Here is a 21,575-nt window from a genome sequence, read left to right on the forward strand (position 1 = left end):
TAAATTAAATATATTTATATACAATGTACCTGACCATCTTCAATTTTATTTTTATTTAATTATTTCTTTAACAATATGCTGCTGAAACAAATATGCATTCTTCCTAACAACATAGCTAGTTCATAGGGTGGCATTTTTTAAGAGAAAAATAGCACAGTGAACCTCATTAATCCAGATTAATTAGGGATCCAGGCTGTCATAGTTGATTTAAGTATGGATTAAACAAAATAGCCTACATATAGAGTCAAGATACATAAACAAGCAGATGTACACAGTAAAAATTGCATTTCGAATTCAAGAGAATGAAACATAAAACTAGATAAAAGAAAATTACAAAAATACAAAATATGCCTTTAAAAAATATATTATTGAGCTAACGCACCTTTTACTTATACAGTATGTACTTTAAATGGATGCTTGAATTAAGCGAAGTATGGTTTAATAGGTTCCAGATTAATGAGGGTTTACTGTACAATAACATTTTAACAATTTATTTAGCAAAAGCTGAATTATTGTTATGTCTCTTTAGTTTAATATATAATATTATAGAAACACGGCAGACAAAAGGACTTTTTTAATTAATTTAAAAGTCCCTGAACAAGTGACACTGTTGAAAAATAATAATTAATGGTTACTGGAAAATAAATTATTTAAAATGCAAATATAAAACAAAGTATTATAACTGACCTTTTTCTCATGAGCTTTTTTCTTCAGTTCAAGAAAACTTTGATTGTTCTCTTCAATCTAAAATATCATTAATAAATACATGACTGACATTAATGATTTTGTACAGCAAAAGTTATAAATTCCATAACACATTCCCCAACACTGAAATTGCAACACCACATTTAAAAAATGGTAGAATTATGCAGATCACCAGATTACTAGATAGATAAAAGATATGGCTATAATTAATTTTTTACGTATCTAACTATTACCTAGGAAATATGGAGGGGGTTGTAGAAGTTGAATTGGCTAATCGAAAGACATATTCTTCATAGCTTATTAAAACTTCCAAATCTGATGAAAAAACTTGCAGGATGTTTGCATAATGCCTAACCAGTCCTGGATCTAGATAACTGCAGACCCTGCAATGTGTGTGGGGGCATGCCACTAAAGGGAACGGTCCCTTTAGTGGAAATCCAGTAGGCAGTTAAGGGCCCTGCTGTTTTTTTGCAGGTGGGACCAAAGTTTATAGATCCGAGGCTGTGCCCAAAGTTCTGAAACATGCGAGCTGTCACCACTTGTCACAAAATAGGCAAGCCAGAATATCTGAACTGAGGGATATTGGTTTACTGCTTTGAAAAATTACAATGCTCCAATACTGCTAGCCAGCTTGGATGTCAGCACTGTCCAACATTGTATCCCAGTGGTTGCTAGAACAACGACAGTTTTAAGTTTCAGAATGGAACAAGAAAGCAATGGTCTTGCAAAGGTCTTGCATTAAACATTCAGAAGTTGAACCAAAGTGATCACAACTGTGACTGAAATTCAAAAATATATTTCAAATTCAGGGCATCCAATGGTATATGCACAAATGCCCAGAAGCCAGTTTTATGAAATAGGTTTGCAAGCTAATCATTCTAGTGTTTGATTGAACATACAATACACTCAAAGACCAACTGGGAGCTAGAAAAGATTCCAGTGGAGTTTAGGATGGAGAAGTATCCTCAGTGACAAGGTCTTTTTTGTCAGCCATATTAATAGTCAAAAATTAGTCTGAAGTCTGGAGACCACATGGAAAAGAACTAGAAACAGACTATTAAAAGAAAACTTCAAACTGAGCCTGCAGCTTCAATTAAAGTTTGGTGTAGCATCATACAGGGCGGGCCAGATACCTCATCTCCATTTATCATACACTAAGCATTATGCAGTAAAATCTCACTACAATTCATAAATAATCTCATTACATACAATAGAAGGAAGTATACTTTTGACGAAATAAGTATTGAGTCCCCCGTTAATTTCCATTACATTAATACCAATACAAAAAATTCCTGTTAAAATTTTTACTGTATTTGATCATACAACCAATGGTAGTCATTTTGCTAATGTGTTTTTAAAGTCACTTTTTAGCAAGCGGAAGCTAGGCCAAAGGTTGCTTGTGCTAGTCTAAATAGCCTAAACTATACACAGGGCATAGCTAACCTTGCAACCTCGTAATAATGTGTTTAGAATCTGCGTAGCCTTCACAATGCTGCCAGGTTAGGTTTGCCCCAACTATAAATATGTTATTATGGCCATCAATATCTTTCAACTTTTCACCCACAGAGTAAATTAGGGACATCATTGAGCAAATACTAAAGGCAAAGCATCTACAAGCAATCTTGATAATTTACATGCCTGCAAGAATTCTACATGGTCAAATGAAAACCTTAAAAAGTCTCCCCGACAGCATATCAAGATGTGTAAATGCCCGTATTTCACCGCTAGATGGTCATACAAGACATTGAATAAAAATAATCAAATCAAAATAAATGTTTTGTATTCATTTTTTGGCAATTTGCATATCATTGATACTCCATGAGACTGATTTTCAAGGCTCTATGACCTTTTTTTCTTTGTGTTTCAATTTCAGTGCAAAAGAGAGTAATACAATTTACTAAACTAGATCAAAATTACAAAAATGTAAGTGTGAAGAGTTGACTTCCAAACAAAATGTCCTTAAAATATGAAATATAATGATATTAATCTTTGTGCAAACCTTCAGAATAGCATCATAGAATTATTTTTAGTATGACTCCATTAAATAGAAATTATGCACAAACATTGTAACAAACATTTATACAACATAATTGTGATGATGTAAATGCATGAGCATGCATGCACCAAGCCTGATCAGCGACATCGTGCAAATGTCTTTTGAGCGCCTTAATGCAGTGGTGTTCGAGGGAAATCTAGTTAACCCCTGGAGTAACGTTTTGTAGACAAATTATAGGTTGTAAAAATACATTTGAAATTTAATTTATTAAAAAAACAATGTGTAAATATTTAATTTTGGAATACAGTGCACGTTTTCACTTCATATCTCGAAGTTATTTTGAGTTCAGTAGCTCATGTGATATATTAATGAGTTTTTGAAACAGAAACTATTCTAACATTATATTAATGCTGCTATAAATATTGCTCTAATCTATAATTGATGAATAATTAATCAAACTTCTATGCCTGTCAAAACATGACTACAAGACACTGGTTATATTTCTAAATTAAAGCATATTAATGTAGCGGATATTCCACTTTAAAAACTGAAATTTAAATTTTTCCTGCAAAATAAGTAATTCTAAAGTAAATAATTAAAAAGGCATTGAATTTAGTATCTAAAACAAATTTCAAGTCCGATTTTTTTTTTTTTTTTAATTTAATACTCATAGCTGAAGAAAAGGGGGGGGGGGAGGAGAGAGAGAGAGAGAATCGAGTAATTATGGTCAAGTCGTTACTTTACGGAACTATAAAAAGAAAACGAAGTTATTGTCTACAATATATAAATATTATGCACGAGTAAATAATATGCAAATGTGCTTACCATATTTTTATTTATGATAACATGAAGCAGTCGAATTTGAATAGTTAAAAATCGCAAAAATACGTATTGCACAAATTATAAAACAACACATTCACCACAAGCAGCCGCATAGCCAAGGGTGAATGCAGGGAGTCGGGACCCTCGACGAAATGTCAGGGTTCGTGTTTACGCGCTATAGCGGGTTTTTTTACGCAAATTCGCGGGAAAGGGACGCAACTTTCGCGAAAATTCGGGTCCTAGGGACCCAGAACACCCAAAAGATAAAAACCAAAAAAAAAATTGTGGAAAATGCTGAAGATCTATCTAGTGAATGCTTTTAAGTTTCAATGACCAGGAGAATTAACAGAAAAGGATTAAAATGACCCTATCTCTTTATCAGCTATTCAAACACACCCCTACTGTTGAACAGTTAATGGAATTTTAGTGATAAGACTGGAGCTTACAGTGACCTCCTGGGCAGAGCTCAAGGAGCAAAATATTGCAAGTTCATAAATAGCCCATTGTACTGTATTCTAAGAATAAGTTCTCCCTCAACTTCTCTTGGGGAAATTCCTGAAAACAACAATAAAGATCAAAAGTAAGAGTGGTTTCAATGCAATCTTCAGGATTGATATAGGACAACTGAGTAGTAAAAGCTTATCTATTTTGCATTCACCTAACCAGAATTACTTTTGAAAATTATTATCTTGCATCCTCAATAAAAGGATGGGTGAAAAAAAATGGCGAACATTTTCCCGATCGCGCAAAACACAAAGTTCTGAACTTAACATTTTTCTTGTTAAATTACTTATGAATATGAATTTTATACAAAAGCACTTTAACCTTGTTTATTTTCTAGTAATTCACCTATTTCTGAGGGGCTATTTTTATTTGGACTTGCAAAAGTCACGTATTAATCGATCGCGCCATTTTGAAAATGGCGAAATTTTAAAAGTAGCACCAAAGCCAACACAGATATTTTAAAAGAGTCACAATGAAGTTAAATTTTCTAATTTAAGATTGCAAATGAGCAATTTTCATACTCATGTGAGAAAATGTTTCGTTTTTACGATCGCGATTTTTGCGTTGCGTTAATTCGCTTGCGATTTTTTTCTATTTCTATGAAATTGCCATTGATAATTGATGGAGGGGGGGGGGGGGCTAGTTGCTTTTTTTCACCTAGAAAAATGTTCATGAAAGCAAAGGTTAAGGGAGTGCTTTCTGCTTGATCAATCAAAGGCATTTATTTTTTATTTCATGGTAAAATCCGACTTTAAAGTAAATTTTGAGTTTACCTCATTGTAACTGACTAAATAGTTTCTCAAATAACTAAATCTTGCAAGTGTATTATTTGAACATATGATAATCACAGAAAAAAAGGGCAAAATTAACCAATTTAGTTTCTTTCATACCTTTTTCAAATAACTATGTGGATAGTTTCTTTTCCCTAAGTATAAATAGTTGTATATTATTCAATTATGTGCTAAGATTTTCTGTTTAAAATTTAAGGGACTCATTTTTTCCGCCAAAGGACCCAAATCTATTTCATTAATGGGTCCTTGGGACCCAAGTTACGGATATTTGAGCGCGAACACTGGGGTGAAACTTTAAAAATTGAAAATATCCATTTTTTAAGTGCAGTTTTCCTAGACAGTACAAAAAAAAACTCGAATTTGAGTGCAGAGAATTCTGTATGTTTCCTTTACTTCCTACATAATGCAAGGATCAATCAAATTTGAAAACAAACACTTTTTCCTCCTATTTACACTTAAAAAAAACGAAGATTTCACACAAGAAAATATGTTGTAAGACAGTTATTTCTCCTGGTTAGAAGCGACTTCTAAGCCAAAGCATGGTCTGAACGTCTGAAAAACGTTTAAAAAATCAGAAATATTAGCTTTTTAAAGGATCTTTAGCAAAATCGGATTTGAGGACATTTCGTATTGGATAAGCTTTTCTGTTTTTTTTTTTTTTTTTTATTATTTTATATAATGATCGGAACCCCTTGAAATGAAATCCTGGCTACACCATTGACCCCAAGAACCTAATTGGGGAATAGCAAAATTCTTGTTCCTTGTATACTCGACCTTGCTAGCCTACTTTCCCAGTAAAAGTCAGAAAAAGAAGAAAAAAGCATTGAAAGAAGGCTTAATGCATCTTAAAAATATCGCGAAAACAAAAAAAAAATCAAACATAAGTAAAATAATTAAATAAATATTGAAAAATTAAAAATTGGAAAGTAGGGTATTGAGATGGGAGAAAATGTCTGTCGGTCTGTCCCCCCTAATAACTTTTGAATGAATAGTCCGATTCGAACAAACTTTTTTTTGTTCGAAAGATCTCAGCGGGTACACCTCATTCCCATATTTCACTTTTTGATTTGAACTATTTTTTGTTCAATTTTGAACAGTTCAAAAAAAACTTAACATTAGTGCCTACGGGGAAATTCAAGGCAATTCCGAACTGTGAGGCGAAATGGCTCCAAACAAACTTTGTAGGAAAAAGTTTTTGATTAAAAACATGTATCTTAAATATCTTTTTGATTTGAACAATTTTCCGTTCAATTTCGAACAGTTCAAATCCCTTAACATTAGCGCCTATGGGGAAATTGAAAGTCAATGTAGATTCCGTACTTGAAGGCGGATTTACTTCAAACAAATTTTGTTGGAAACAGCTCTTGACGCCAAACTCCAGACTCCGATTACGAGAATTTAGGGGCACCTGACTCCGACTCGACTCCTGTGCTCGATAATTAATCGGACTCCGACTCCCCGACTTCGACTCTGACTTCGTAGCTTTGGCAAAAATTTATACACGGAGGCCAGATGACTGACTCTGATTTTTGGATATTCGACTCCGACTCCTTTATCCCAAAATGAGATTGACTCCGACGCCTATGGTTTTAACTGTGAAATAATTATTGTTGATATGATTTGTTTTTATTTTCGCGCTAAAGTTTTAATTTAGGCATTCATGTTTCTACATAAAGATATAGGCAACCGATCTTTTTTTTTTTTTGACAATGAAAATTATTTCTTTAAGTTGACATTTTATTGTTTTTATTTATTATGGTAATTGCATTAATTCATTAAAAAAATTATTTTTGGCAACAGGGGAAAAAGAAACAATTTTTTTATTGATATGATGTATTTATTTTAATAAGCTTATTAATTTTAATTATTATTTTTTCGTTTTGAAAGCTGTTAAAGAATTTTTTTTATGGAAAAAAGTGCATTAACTGCTTTGTTTAAAAGGTGCTGCTATTTTATTTGTTCGTTTTTTTTTTCTTTTTTTTTTTGGTTTTTTTTAAGATGAGTGAGGAATATTTTATTCCTAGAAATCAGCTTAAAATATTTAAAAAATAGTTTTGAAACAATTTGTGATTTTAGCTATTTTGAGAATATTGATCAGGTACTAGAAAGTAGTATGGGTATATGGGAAAGTAGGCTCGTTTAGTTCTAGACAGAACTTCTTGTGTATTATAGACATACCGAAATAGCATTCACAGCTATACGTCACGAAGAAAAATGCCAATGAATACATTTATAAGCATCACATTTTTTTCAGTGTAAAAATTTGTGCTTTTGAAAAGCATGTTTAAGCACAGAAAGGCCCAAACATGGTTTCCAAAAGCAACTTTATCCTTTTAGATATAGGAAGCGAGACAGATTGCTCGTTTCAATGAGCAATATAATTTCTTTTGATTCATCACTTTTAGATAAAATGAAAAGTTCAATTTTATATTTTTGGTTGGAGATTTTTTTCCTACAATTAGAGCATTCTTGATCAGTAGAGCTCGGCGCCTTTTTCACTCTGGCCTTGTCGTGCGCCGCACAACCCTGTACAAAGGGACGGCGTGGCCCTGTGCATGAGTCACAAAAGGTAACAATCCAAATCAACGGTGGTCGGCTGTTTGATACCACTAACAAACTATTAGGAGTACCACAAAATAAAACTACATTGTGGCACTACAGGTCGATTGCAGTCTGTTGGGCTGTTTGATATTATCTATATTACTTAATTTTTGTTTTCCATAATTTTGTGCACTCATTATTTCAGTAAATTTGTCTTGGATACAAGACTAGTTTTATATTTTAAACATTAAATAGTAAAGAAATGATTACATTAAGCAATTTTTCTTAAAGTTAACTAAAATATGAGAAAAAATCTTTTCATGAAGAGACGTATTTCATGGTTGGTTGGTTAGATAGAGTTTATTGGCGCAAGAGCCTGAGTAGGGAATACTGCACCAAACAATTGTTGAATAGCGGGAAGATGGCAAAAAAATGATTTTTATCAATGAGCAAAGGACATAAAACTTTTAGAATTTTGGAAAGATTGCCAAAATAAACACATAAATGAAGTTTTAAATTTTAAATGACGAGCCAAAAGGAATCATTAAGAAACAATATTTCATGTTAAACTTTAAATAGATCAGCTTTAAGAGCCGACATGCCATTTAAGGTGAGGAGGGCAGCTAGTTAGAATCTCCTCTATAGGGTCTGATGGGGTAAAGTGGTCATAAAATCGTAGGTTTTCAACTTTGGTCGATAATAAATACAACAAATTCTTTAAACACTTCAACTTTTTTTGTTGTTATTTTACATTGCATTATTGAAGAAAACGGTACATTGAATTTTAGGAAGAAAAATATTGATTTTAGTAGTTTTATAGCACTTTCTTTTCCCTATGTTTTTATGACCACTTTACCCCATGGGGTGGGGGAAAGTGATCATAGCATGGGGTAAAGTGGTCATAGTTAAAAATAGTTGCAAAACCATTATAAATAACCCTAATATTTGTATATTTCGGTTGTTTTTATAGTTACAAGTATATTCACGAGTACATGCGTGTATACACGAATATATACGTGTCGTGTTATACACGACTAAACACGTTCCTATATGAGTAGATACATGTATACCTCAGATACATGCATGCACGTGCCTACTCAAGTATATACGTGTATATACAAGTATATAAGCATATATATGAATATATAAGCATGTATACCTGATTACCTACAGGAGTTTATACGTGTCACGTGTATATACGTGTAACGTGTATACACATGTCACATGTATATACCAGTATATACACATATAAACGTACATCATATGCGCGTATGCATTTGTATCTCGAGAAAATACGTGCATACTTAAGTATATATTTGTATAGTAGACGTACATACGCATATATAAGTGTACATACATATGCGGATATACACAAGTTAATTCGTGGATACATTCAGTACATCTTTGTACGTGTCTACTCACGTATATATGATATGGAATCGCAAATATATACTCATATATACGTGTAAACATGATTATATGCTTGTATAAACGTATACATGTACATTTACATCTATATACCAGTACACGTATGTATACACGATAATATACGCTTATATACATGTCGGCCTACAGAGTGAATCTAAGATCTTGGGCAAAAATTAAAGGGGTGTGAGAGGGGAGGATAAGAAGCAAAGAATCATTTGGAAGTTATAATCACTGACGCCCTACATGCACACAAAGCCAGAAACTGATGGATGCAAAGCAGGGCACAAATTTGTTGCACAAAGATGATTTTACCTAATATTTTACTTTTTGAGAAATATTTAGAGCAGTTGTTAAAAGTTAAGGCCTGTAGTAGCTCTGATACACGCATCAGAACAAAGGCGCAGCGGCTGATGTAAGTTTTTCAAAAGTCTCGTTTTCCAACAGAGAGTGATCTGTGAATGCGACGTATGTATTACAGCTAAAGGCCGCAAATTTCATCAATCGCTTTAAAACTTTCTTAAGACCTAAAATGTTGTGTAAAACTGTCTTTGTGTAATAAATTTGTGACTTTTTTTTGCATCCATCAATTTCTCGTTTTGTGTGCATGTAGTGCGCCAGCATTGTGTTTGTGACCATATGTTCCTTATGATTCTTGTATTTTATCCTCCCCTCTAACATCTTTTAATAATTTGCTCAAGAGTTTAAACTCACCCTGCATACTTGTATATGCTTGTATGTAAGCGTTTACTTGAGCACGTACGTGTATATACGTGTCTACCTGAGTATATAAGTGTTCTTATATATACCAGTATAAGCGAGCATACAGGTGTATAGTAGAATGTATAGCTGTATGTATAAAAAATTCTTGCAGATACCCATATACGTATTTATTGGCGCATTTATGTGAATACGTCTATGTATGTGCCTACACGAGTATATATGCGTATGTATCTGCATATACTCGTATATTTAACCCCGTTTACTGTAAAAACAATACATATTAAGTAAAATTAATATTTAATTTATATCTGCCTTATAGTGACATTAGAAGAACAATATTCGTTAAGCCTAATACTATGACCACTTTACCCCATCTTACTTAAGTTGTTCTAAAAAATTATCTAAAATAGATTCAGCTAACTGCTAATGCGTAAGAGTTCTTGAGACATGGAGGAAGCTTCCTGTACAGTCAATTTGTTCCAAATTCTAACAAACAAAATTTCCCAAGGAAGTTAAAATAGGTGTTTAGATTTTAAATTTTTTCATATTCACGCAAAATATTTTTTTTTACCAAATAAAATTTTGCCATTTATAAAATTTTGTATTCAAAATGTAGTTTCTAACTGCTCTACTCTAAAATAAAATTTTCACATTCATTCGAACATTTATTTCTAAACTATAGCCATCTATTTGACGTATGACCACTTTACCCCATTGACCACTTTCCCCCACCAGACCCTATAATATAACAAGAATATATCCATAAATGAATGATTACTTTACTTTCAAGCCTTCATTGCACCATGAAATACAGTCTCCATATTCCTGTAATTCGTAACAGCATAAAGCACCTGCAAAATATTTCTATTTATTAACACTGCACATGCGTGATCACTACAGTAGATCCTAGTTTTACGCAGGGTGTTACGCTCCACGGAAATGCCGCATAAATCGAAACCGCGTGAATTGAGACCTAATACTAATATTAAAATAGGGGTTTGGTCCCGTAGATAACAAAATACTTCATTCTAGTGATGACTAATTGTATAATAAGTTTAATGCGTACTTATATTGACTTTTATGCACAACATGCATAAAGAAAACATAAATGAGTTTCGTGTTCTGTTTATAAAGAGGAGCTGGCTATGATAGTCTTTTGGCAGAGATTAAGAATTTTTCTCTGTAATTCTTTGGAGAGCATTAATGCATCTATGATAACTTGCGTCATTTCCATGATAGAATCTTCCTTCTCTTACAAATCAGAAAGATCATTTCTATTGTTTAGGAATGGCTATAAATTTTCAATGTGAACGTTTTTGGTTGTGTGTCACCGACGTCGGTATCCTCGTTGGTTTTAGCTACCTTTGTCACTCCTAAAAGCTCTTCTTCCAGTGAGTTCTGAACTGTTTGAGTTCAATAACTTTACTTCTGGAAAGAGCTCTGAAACCAGTCGCATAAAATGTCTCCAGTGGTCCAACGCCTAAATGCAGTTAAATTACATGTAATCTGATGTCTTTTAGGAGCTTGGATTTTGAAAGAGGGGATAGTTTCATCTGTATGCATTGCAGCATCCACATAAAACTGACACTCATACGGGTAAAATAAAATAAAGATGTCAAATCTTAAACTACTTATAATCAAAACTGCGTAAAACAAGGGTCTACAGTAGTTCTTTTTTTTTCTTCTTTAATTGCAATGACAAAACAAAGGGATTTGTTTTCCTTACCTCTCTGAAGGGCTTTTACATGGTCAGGTTTGAGAGATTTTGCTTCACTTGCATCTTTTAAGGCTTTTTTAAAATTACCTAAAAAGTAAATTAAGAGTATACAGTGAAACATCGTTTATACGTTTTTGAAGGGACTGTATGAAAAAAGCGTACAAACGAAAAAACGTATAATAGGTATAGGTTAATGTGTATTAGACTTCACACGAGCCAATTTTAAAAACATATAACTGATAAAAACGCATAAAAGAGAAACGTATAAACGGTGCTTCACTGTAATTGCTGTTATAATAAAAACACATACTTTTCAAACTTATTTTAAATTTGAATTTTTAAAACCCTCTGAGGTCCTATTTTCTCATCTGCTATTTCTCATTCAGTACAAAATTCTTAGATGCTACATAACGGATTAAGTTTACACATGAAAAAATTATAGTTGTGTTAATTCAATTTTTTGTTTTTGAGTTACTTAAAAGAATATTTTCAAAAACAGTTACTTTGCTACTAAAAATAATCTATCATTTTTCTTAGGTGACTTACATCCAAAAGCTCACGATATTTTTGCTTTGATTGCATTGTTGTTTTATGGTTATTTTATTGAACAAAGGTATTTTTTTATTTCTTACTTCTCACATGATCTGGTTAAGGGCCCCATAAAAAGTTGAGGGTCTTGTTAAAAAAGTGAAAAGAACAGAATTACTGCTGCAAATTATGCAAAATAAATGTTATTGACCTTTTTCATGTAAAGATTTCTAAAAATTGATTTTTACTATTATATAAATTTTTAAATACTTAAATAATTATACACATCAAATTAATTTTCAATACTTAAAGATATTTTTAAATTCAAAATAAACCACTTGATTCTTTTCAAAAATTAAAACCTTTAACCATTGTCTTTTCCTTCAGTATAAAATTTTATGTTTGATGTATCTAACAACTGTCAATGCTATCAGAAAATTATTTCTGTAGCCTGTCGCTACGCAAGATCTTCCATATTTCTTTACAAAAGGCTATGATTTAACCCTTAATTTAAAGTTTATCGTGCCGGCTAATGAGAAAAAAAACATTTTTTTGCCTAAAGAAATTTTATATATATATATATATATATATATATATATATATATTTAATTATTTATTTATATATTACTGCAATGAATAGCATCTGAAAACCAAGACACATTGGCTCGGTTGGATAGAGCATTCTGCTAATTAGGACCACTGTTCAAATCCGGGTCAAAAAAATACGTTTTAACGGTTTTTTTTTTTTTTTTTCCTTCAGCAGAATTCCACTAACATGAAAAATAAATTCATTGCAGGATTCTGAGCTACAGTTTTGTTGTAGTTAAAATGAAAAGAAAAAACAATTTTAACATGGTAAATCACAGTTTAACTTCTTAAAAATATTTTAACAAATCGGAAGCATATACATTTCAATATATTTTGATGCTTTACTATGCATCGCTGTAGTCTTAAGCATCCCAAGGTTGCACTGAAATTAGAAAATCCTTCCTTTGAGAGGTGGGAATGGTTTGCACAAGTCAGCTAGTTACAGCAAATTTGAGTAACTTTTCTAAGCTTGCATATAAAAATGAATGAAAGCAATGAATGAATGCAAAATATGATACCAAATGCTTTGCTTACCAATGTGATAATGGGCTGCAGCTCTATTTGTATATAACTGAGCATTTACTTCATTATCTCCAGACTTCTGCTCCAGACCTTTGGTATATGCATCAACAGCCCAACGGTACTTCTTTCTCTTAAAGTTTTGATTTCCATCCTCCTTGTAGGATTTTGCCAACTCTGCAAGAGGAAAAATGAGTCAAATCCAAAAAGAATCCAACAGAAACAGTGCAGTATTAAAAGGGTGGGTATTTATGGTTCAAACCTTCCTAAATTGTAGCAAATAAGAGTTCCTTGAGTGAAATCAGGTATATTTGCATTCAAAATCATTGGTGAAGATAAAATAAAACTGCCCAGTGGAAATGCTTATTTAGAAATCCATCTTTGATACAGTCCAACCGCGAAAAGCTGAGCCTTTGTTTCACCCCGTTTCAGAATTGTCCATTTCCATGAAGGGGCGATATGGAGAGAAAAGTTGGAATAGAATTTGCAAGTGTATCATTTGTTCTATATATTGAATACGTCACCTTTAAATTTAACAAAACAGCCAAAAAGGTAAAACATTTTAATTTTGTGCGGTCAAGGCAGTTTTCTCATCCGATGTAAGTGGGTGGGTCTTGGTTTTACTTCTTTCAGCAGCTATTGGTAAGAAATAACAATACTCTTGATCATTAATTTCGACTGAAAATCGACTCAAGTAGGATTGCGATAAAGAATGTAAGGCTTGTCGTTTTTACTTTTTTGCTAATTCAATGCAGTTATTTCTGTAATATAAATCTTTCAGGTCTAAATAATCACATAAAGAAAATATATTAGGAGTACATTTTTTTATTCATATAGCCAAAATGTTGCTAAATTCTAAAATATGGCATGCGTCTCTTCTTCCTCGCTACCTATTTTAAGGAATGGGCCCGTTTTCTCAAGTGCTGACAAGAGTCATTTGTTTGCGGTCAGACTATATGCAAGCAGTAATTAGCGGCATTAAAGATACTTTATCTGTTTAACTAAATAGCAAATTATAATAGAGTAAATGCAATTAGATTTCAGTAAATCATTCCAAGATTTCTGGTCATATCTGAGAGATAAACATCACAAAACTTTTTTCACATAAAAAATTCCTTAAATATTTTAAAACAAAAATTATGTGAACATTAGTTACCCTTCAGAAATATAGTAATATCTCCTGATGAATTATCCTGGGTCACTTCCTAATATTATCAAGACAATTGCTTAAACAGCAATATGCATTTTTAACATTTTAATCACCAAAACAAGATAAAATAAAAATCGAAACCTTCGGGAGAATTCGTATCAGGATCATATTTTAACTGTTGTAATGCTTCTACTAGAGGAGGTAAGTCTTGACCTTCTTTAACAGCTTTGCTCATAAACATTGGATGTTTTTCCATCTCCTGAAAATACAAGAAAAATTTTTAAAGTCAGCCATATTACTTTTCTAGTTCTTATAGAATGTAGGTACACAAGAAAAAAAAGTAGAACTTGAACACATTGCTCACTAGTTATGAAATCTAAATGCTATCCCCTGCATTCACTCATCATACATAATTAGAAAAGCACTGAAAACAGGTTATTAAGCTAAAACTAAAGAAGCTTTAGGAGACAGCACATAGGACATTTTTTGTTTTATGCAAAAATCTACTCTTTTTATTTACTTTTCATCATTTTACTAACCATTAATTTTCTACCTAATCTATTTAAATACACGATCTTAAATACTAGGATACATTACAGTAGAGAACCAATTATCCGGGAAGTTCGGGACCATCGCTATCCCGGATATCTGAATTTCCCGGTATTCTGGATCGCTAAAAAGCGCTATTAGCCGATTGTTTGCAAAACTTATATTACTGTAATAAATAGTTGTGCATATTAAAATAGGAAGAAAACAGTTCAGAAATGCTTATAAATATCGAAATATTAAAAACTAAGAGCAAGAGAATATTTTGAACACCAAAAAACTGAAGTTATTCATAATACCTGAGACCCTCACATTCTGTTTGGAAGAGAAAAAAAAAATCCACTACTTTTTTGTGAAGTTTTGCCCCGCATAAAGGACAACCATTTGAAGTTGGTATTTGCAAACATTTTCCCTGAGTTTTCCGTGAGTAATAAGGTGTTAATTAAGAAATCTCTCATATTCTTTTTGGTATTTCAGAAAAAATGCATAGTTTTCAAAAATTACCAAAATGGTATATTTTTTTAAAAATGGCGGAAAAATCGGGAAAAAGTTGCCGGTTTTCTGGTTTCCCGGTATTTTGGTTCCCGGATAAAAGGTTCCGCACTGTACTTATTTTATTTTTTATTTTTTTTTTTTTATGTTTAAAAACATGCAAAAATGGTCCACATGTGCCACAATATGGAGTACATTTAAGGCAGTGAGAAGCAAAGGGATGTAAATGGAAATGGACTATTTAAAGTTTTGAGTAAATTTGCGCTTATAGTTCAGATCCTATGTAGACTTTCATTTTTAAAAAAATTCTACATCATGCTGTACAGCAGCACCTACTAGGGCTACTAGTACTATTTCTTATCCCAATGTGGGGGAGAGGCCCTTCTATCATTTCTACCGGTTATCTCGAAATTTTTAATTTTGTCATTTACATCCCTTTGTTTCTCACAGTATCATTTGGACAAATGATATAAACAGTATCAACAGCTTAAAATAAGAAAGATAAATGAATTAAATGCACATAAATTGGGAATGCTTACTCGAAAGAGTGTTTTTACTGCAAAAATAAGGACTGTAGATCCATTTTAAAATTGAAAAAAAAAAGACTTCAAGAAAGAATATAAATTTGAGTCACACCCAGTCTATGATATTCAGTAAAGTCAGTTTCTTACCTAATCAAATAAATTTATTAAACTATTGTAAACATTTTAATAATTGAAACAAATCATGAAAAAATTACTTAAACACATTTAGTTTTATGAAAGAAAAAAGTTATTACTATTCCACTAGGTAGGAGTCTAAATTAGTTATTAAACGTTAAGTCTGCTCAATTCCTCCTATTATAATTGGAGGTGAAAGTTTAGCTACTATGCCCCCTTTCTCAATGGTTGACTCATCTGTCTTATTTGGAAAACTGGAAACATTAGGCTTCTCAACTTTAAGTGTTTGACCTCAAACACAAAAAAAATCTAAAAGTTTTTCTTCCAATTGTTCAATGTAGTAAACAGCTGACTTTGTATTGAATCTCATGAGGACAAAGTCATTTAGATCACATGACTCATCCTCTAATACCTAATTAAACTCCTCGAGCTCATTATCTGGTTTTGATTCTACTCCATCATCTAATTCGGAAAGCGATTGAACCTTTGATTGACCACGTAGCCCTTCTAAAAAACCTTTTTTTTTTCTTTTTTTTTTTAATTTCTCTAAAAAGCAAACTTTCTTTGTCCTGTAAATGCTTCTTTTTTTTTCCTCTATTTTTGTTTTAGTGATCAGTTGATTTCTTTTCTTTTTGGGAGCATCCGTGTAAATTTCTCCACTTTCCTTTTCGCATACCTTTCTTTTTTCTTGGTGGCACTGGAGGAAAATTTCAAACAATTTCTGGAGTTAAGTCCAGGTTTTTTAGATCTCATCATCAAAATTTGAATTTGAATGTTCAATCTCTACGGCTATCTATAGGATTTGATTGATCAGTGACAAATGTGAAAACCGAAAACTTGTGCAACAGGCCAGCTTCCAGTTTCCTTGAACGAGCTGTAAGAGTTCCGTGAATGAACCAAAATATGATGACCTGTATGCGACAATTCACTTTTTACCTAAAATCTTAGAATAAGAATTGCACTCAAATGTAATGCAAGGAAATATACGCATTTTGGGAACAAAATCCAAAATTTACCATCGCATTTTTGTAAGGAAATTCTCCATATAGCACTTGGAATTGTTCACAACTAAGTTAACCTAACATTTCCCAGATGCAACAAGTGTGCGCAAAAAAGCGATCCCCATTCTTGTCATACCTTTCTCCCTGATGTCCCACCATTTGCATGATGTATCGGTTTTAAATAATCAGGCAAGCTGAACAGATAGGTCTCAAGGAACAGTGGGGTCTAACAACCATACCCACAGTACAACCTTGAATATTACTTTTCACTTAATAAATTTTGTGGAGTGAAATGATGAAGATATGCATTAGCTGATAGTTCTGCAATCTCATATATGATGATGGTTTTTCCTGCATTAGAAGCTATGTAATCATTAAAAACTATTTTTACTTTACATTTTAAAGAAGAATTTATACTGATTTCTAGTGGCTGCATATGATGCAAACAATGAGGGGAAAATTATAAAAGAATAATTCCATTCTTTTTCACACAGACAATAACTTCTAGTGATGCACCATGGTTGCCCAGCAGTAAAAGTAATGAGTTTTCATTTGCATTTTCGAGTATTCTTTTGAATATGCTTCAAAAATTCCAACTAATTCTTATGCCATCCAACCTGATTTAGAAGACAAGCCCGAAGTTCCACTAAGTCCACCTTTCAAAAAGTTAACCTTACATCATACATGAGGAAAGATGCACACAGGTAGAGTTGCATAACCTGTGGCAGCTATAATCCTGCAAAAGGTAATTAAACTCAATTTGTTTTCCTGAACTAAATGACTCACTCCCCAAAAAACATCAAACTAAAAGACTGTAGTTCAACAGGCAACAACAACAATATGGAAAAATTAAGCAGTAGTAATAAGGCGACATGGAGTTCTGGCATATAGCAATAGAGCTTTTCCCCACACATAACAATTAAGTATAGCAATAGAAGTAGGTTATTAGAAATCGGAGGCAAAAGGGCTGATCGCCAATGTGCATATCTCATGCGTAGGTTTCGATCTACCCTGCTCTGAGAGATAATATTTTTCCTATAGTGAGTTCAGCGAGAACTGATAGTGGGAGTAAACAAAGCAACATGACACTTGGCAATAACGTTGTCTGGTTGGCGAATGGAGGGTACGAACAGTGCCAAACAGATAAGTGAAATGTTCCTGAAAAGAATCCCCAATCCAATGATAACTCATGACAGTGGCATATGCCCGATCCAAATCGCAACCTTTTTTTTTTACTCTCTATCAACTCTCTCTGAATTAATTAACTATAGTGACATCAGTTACCTATGGGGTACCTGGATGCAACCTCATTTCTAGTTTAAACAATGTGTTTTGAGTAATTCAGTTATGTTCACGTAGAGTTAAATCCTTATAAGTTGTGACTAGAATTATTGAATTACACATAAGAACACGTGGGCAATTCCACCGTTACGGACGTAACAATCATAGACTTTAAACACTCATAATTTCAATTTGGTTTCATAAAAAGCTACATTTTTTTTTCTGTTGTATAGTTGGGTGTTATTAATGCTATCAAAAATTTGGGTGCAGATTGCTTTATTAGAAAAAGTAACAAAAATTAAAAACTACCTGTTACGGACGTAACTCAGAAAACAGCAAAATGTATACATTGTCATACAATTGCCAATATTCCTGTGAATTATTCATAGATTTCTAAAATTTTCTTTGAAATACTTGTTCTAGAGATTTTAAGCTTTCTAAAACCATCAAGTTTTCATGGATACTGTTTGTAAAATTTATGATAGAAATTTATGTATTTGTTACGGACGTAACAAAAAAGTGTTACGGACGTAACATGTCTGATATACTAATTGCACAAAGCAAATAAAAGCTTATGTATACTAATAATTTTTGTTAAGAGAGTGCATTGGTCTAGATTAACACATTATTTTGACCATTTAAGTTACACTTTAATAGTTTTTAAAGATTTGGGGAGGTAGGGAGCAGCCCCCGCCCATATACCACCATGTAAATAAATATAAAATATAAATTGGTGCGTCATACAAAGTGAAATTATCCAAGGGGAAAATAAGCAAAACAAAAGTGGAATTATTCAGTTACAAATAAATTTTTAACATGAACAGGGAGGGAGAGCAGGGGGGGGGGTCTTCTACAAGGGGGGAAGAACTTTTACAGTTTAAGAATTTTCGATGATTTTCTCTATCTCTCAACAAATATATTAACTGCCAAATTTCTTTTAAAGTTTAACGGTTGCCTTTGATTTCGATCGCTTTTTAATAGAACTGGCACGTTTTTGCCAAAGGTGGAAAAAAACTGTCGAAACTGACATCGGAAAAATGCATTTTGGCCGACATTTGCCTAAGTAATCTAAATCTTGCTTCAAAATTAAATTTGCCTTATCTGAGGATCAGATGTAGCTAGTTTAATATTTAGTATTTTTAACTCTAATCTAATTATGCTTTTTAATTTAAGTTTTAAAACTATAAAATATTCAACGCATCAATGAAACAGTAATCTAAATATTTTTTTGTGGAGAGTAAATAACAATATAAAGTAACTCAGTAACTTTGGTTTAAACTATTAAACAGGACAAATTCTTATCTCTAAGTTAGTTTTTAAATAAGAAGTAATATCAATTTGGCTATGCTTTCAGAATGATAGAAGTTTGGAGAGAAAAACTATAATTAATATCTGTATAATATAAATTTAAAAAAAAAAAAACTTTATTGATAAAAATTACGCACAAAATGCATTGGATTTCATCGTGTTAAATGATCAAGGAATTTTCACAAAAATCTTCTGGGAGAACACTATTTTTTTTTGTGTCATAGTGCATTGATGAAGCAAAGTTTAAGAAATTAAGGAACCCTCTAGAATATTTTAATGCATGTTATTAAGCATTAATTGCTAATCTAGAATTATTAACACCAATTGAATTAGGATTTGGAGGACAAAAAAAATCTTACATTGAGAGGAACACCTCAGAGCAACAGTAGGATATCTTGTCTTATTCCTAGGATTAGATGTCTTAATGTTGCTCTGAGGCGACGATGTGTATTTCAATAATTTTAAAAAATAAAATTAAATATCCACTAATATTTATAAAATTTTGAAAATCACATTATCAGAAGTTTTGTTATATCATATTACATGTCATACCCTATATTTTCATTGCCTATCCTGTATTTTTTTTCTTTTTAATTGAAAATATACATGTGTTACGGACGTAACGTACTGCTTTTTGTTACGTCCGTAACAAAAAATGTTACGTCTGTAACGCCATTTTTTTAAAAACTAAAGAAATTCTAATGTTTTAAACTATGGTAAACAATTACTCTGATGAATTGCTAAAAGGACAAAAAAGGATTTCTTTTAATTTTGATTTTTTAGGAAGCAACAACAACTTTTGCTAAATTTTTGTTACGGACGTAACATTGAACTTCATTTTTTAAAAATTTTAATTGCCTAATTTCATTTTCTAAAAAAATAAAAATAAATGCATGTTATTATAGTATTATGTTAATAATTTAAGCTGTACTGCAATTAATTTTGTTTATTTTTATTTTGCTATTAGAAATAAGCGTTTGAAAATGGGGTGTTTTTTTCTGATTGTTTTGAAGACCTGACTATCATACTTCCAACTAGGAAAAAAATTTATTATTTAATTTTTATTAAAAAAGCAATGCAATATTCTGTAAATACACATTGCAAGCTTTACAATGATGTATAATATAGCAAAATAACTGCAATATGAAATTTTGACCTACTGGTTTCACTTTTCATGGAATTGTCCACTAGCAAAGATTAAAAAAACTAGCCTTTGTCATTAAAAAAATTGTTTTTTAAGTACCATATAGCTATAATTATATGTTACATTACCTTCCACAGATGAAATATTAAGGGCACACTTGGACAGTCCCCATGAGCCCCCAAAAGTATGTTCAGATGTGCCCCATAGTTATATGTTTAGAATTTTGTTAAGATCGGTCAAGGAAATATAAAAAAAATAGCAAATATGATTATTAATAAATCATTATGTTCAATAAACAAGCCATTTAATATAATCAATTATCATAATGCAATATGAATATGCGTAATCAAAATTGAAACAAATCAAGCATAATTTACTTTTAATTTTTAAGCTTCAAAATTGACTGACTGCCATATCTTCAAACTGCCAATAATTTCTAATTGTCGTGGGAAATAGATCATAAGGCTGGTATTGAAATACATTTCCCAAATAATTTCATTTTTTAAAGTTTGGGATGATTGAGTTTTGTCCATATGTATCCCCCTCTCCCTAGGAAAAGTTCGTAACTGTCCCAAATGCAATTCAATAAAGAGCATTCTAAGAACAACGTTGTCAGATCACTTACTTCTTCCCATTTGTCTTCGGGCCAACCATCTTCATATTTCTTTTTGGGCAAATTTGAAATAAATTCTTCAACATCTTTATTTAACTTCTGCACTAATTTTGATTTTTCTTCGTCGCTCATCCTTTTTAAATGTCCCTTCTTCTATCTTTTATCTTCTATCTAGAAACTACCTAGCCTCACAAAATCATCGAAGGACTGCGAACACAGCACCTTGCCAATTTAAATGTCCTACTTTCTAAATCCAAAAATATTTTCGTACTTTTAAGCTCATCGAAACCACAAACGCATGTTGCAAAAAAAAAAAAAAAACGTAAACAATGAAAGTAGTTACAAGCGCAGTTAACGCTTCAAGTAGGTTCGCTATAAGTTCTTCCTCCATCCAGTGTATGAATGAAAATAAAGTCCCTATATATCGACTAAATGAAAGTAAGCACAAAAATCATGTTAGTCCGCCTCAATCGCAAAAAAAAAATTGTTTCAATTACAAAATAGATTTCTTTGGCACAAAAA

At 32.0% G+C, this 21,575-nt stretch overlaps 1 protein-coding gene across 1 annotated transcript in view; it reads right to left on the bottom strand.

Annotated features, from left to right (window-relative positions):
• Positions 1–21,361, bottom strand: part of LOC129220223 (DNA polymerase interacting tetratricopeptide repeat-containing, protein of 47 kDa-like) — a 37,204-nt gene extending 15,843 nt beyond the window's left edge. The window contains exons 1-6 of the mRNA XM_054854588.1: positions 21,066–21,361; positions 14,151–14,268; positions 12,875–13,036; positions 11,234–11,311; positions 10,291–10,358; positions 688–744 (exon numbers count right to left, since the gene is read on the bottom strand). Coding sequence (XP_054710563.1) covers positions 688–744; positions 10,291–10,358; positions 11,234–11,311; positions 12,875–13,036; positions 14,151–14,268; positions 21,066–21,185 — 603 coding nt within the window. The 5' untranslated portion in view covers positions 21,186–21,361. The remainder of the gene's footprint in view (positions 1–687; positions 745–10,290; positions 10,359–11,233; positions 11,312–12,874; positions 13,037–14,150; positions 14,269–21,065) is intronic.
• Positions 21,362–21,575: the final 214 nt, after the last annotated feature.

This window comes from Uloborus diversus, chromosome 4 (genome assembly GCF_026930045.1).
Source record: "Uloborus diversus isolate 005 chromosome 4, Udiv.v.3.1, whole genome shotgun sequence".
NCBI classification, from domain to species: domain Eukaryota; kingdom Metazoa; phylum Arthropoda; class Arachnida; order Araneae; family Uloboridae; genus Uloborus; species Uloborus diversus.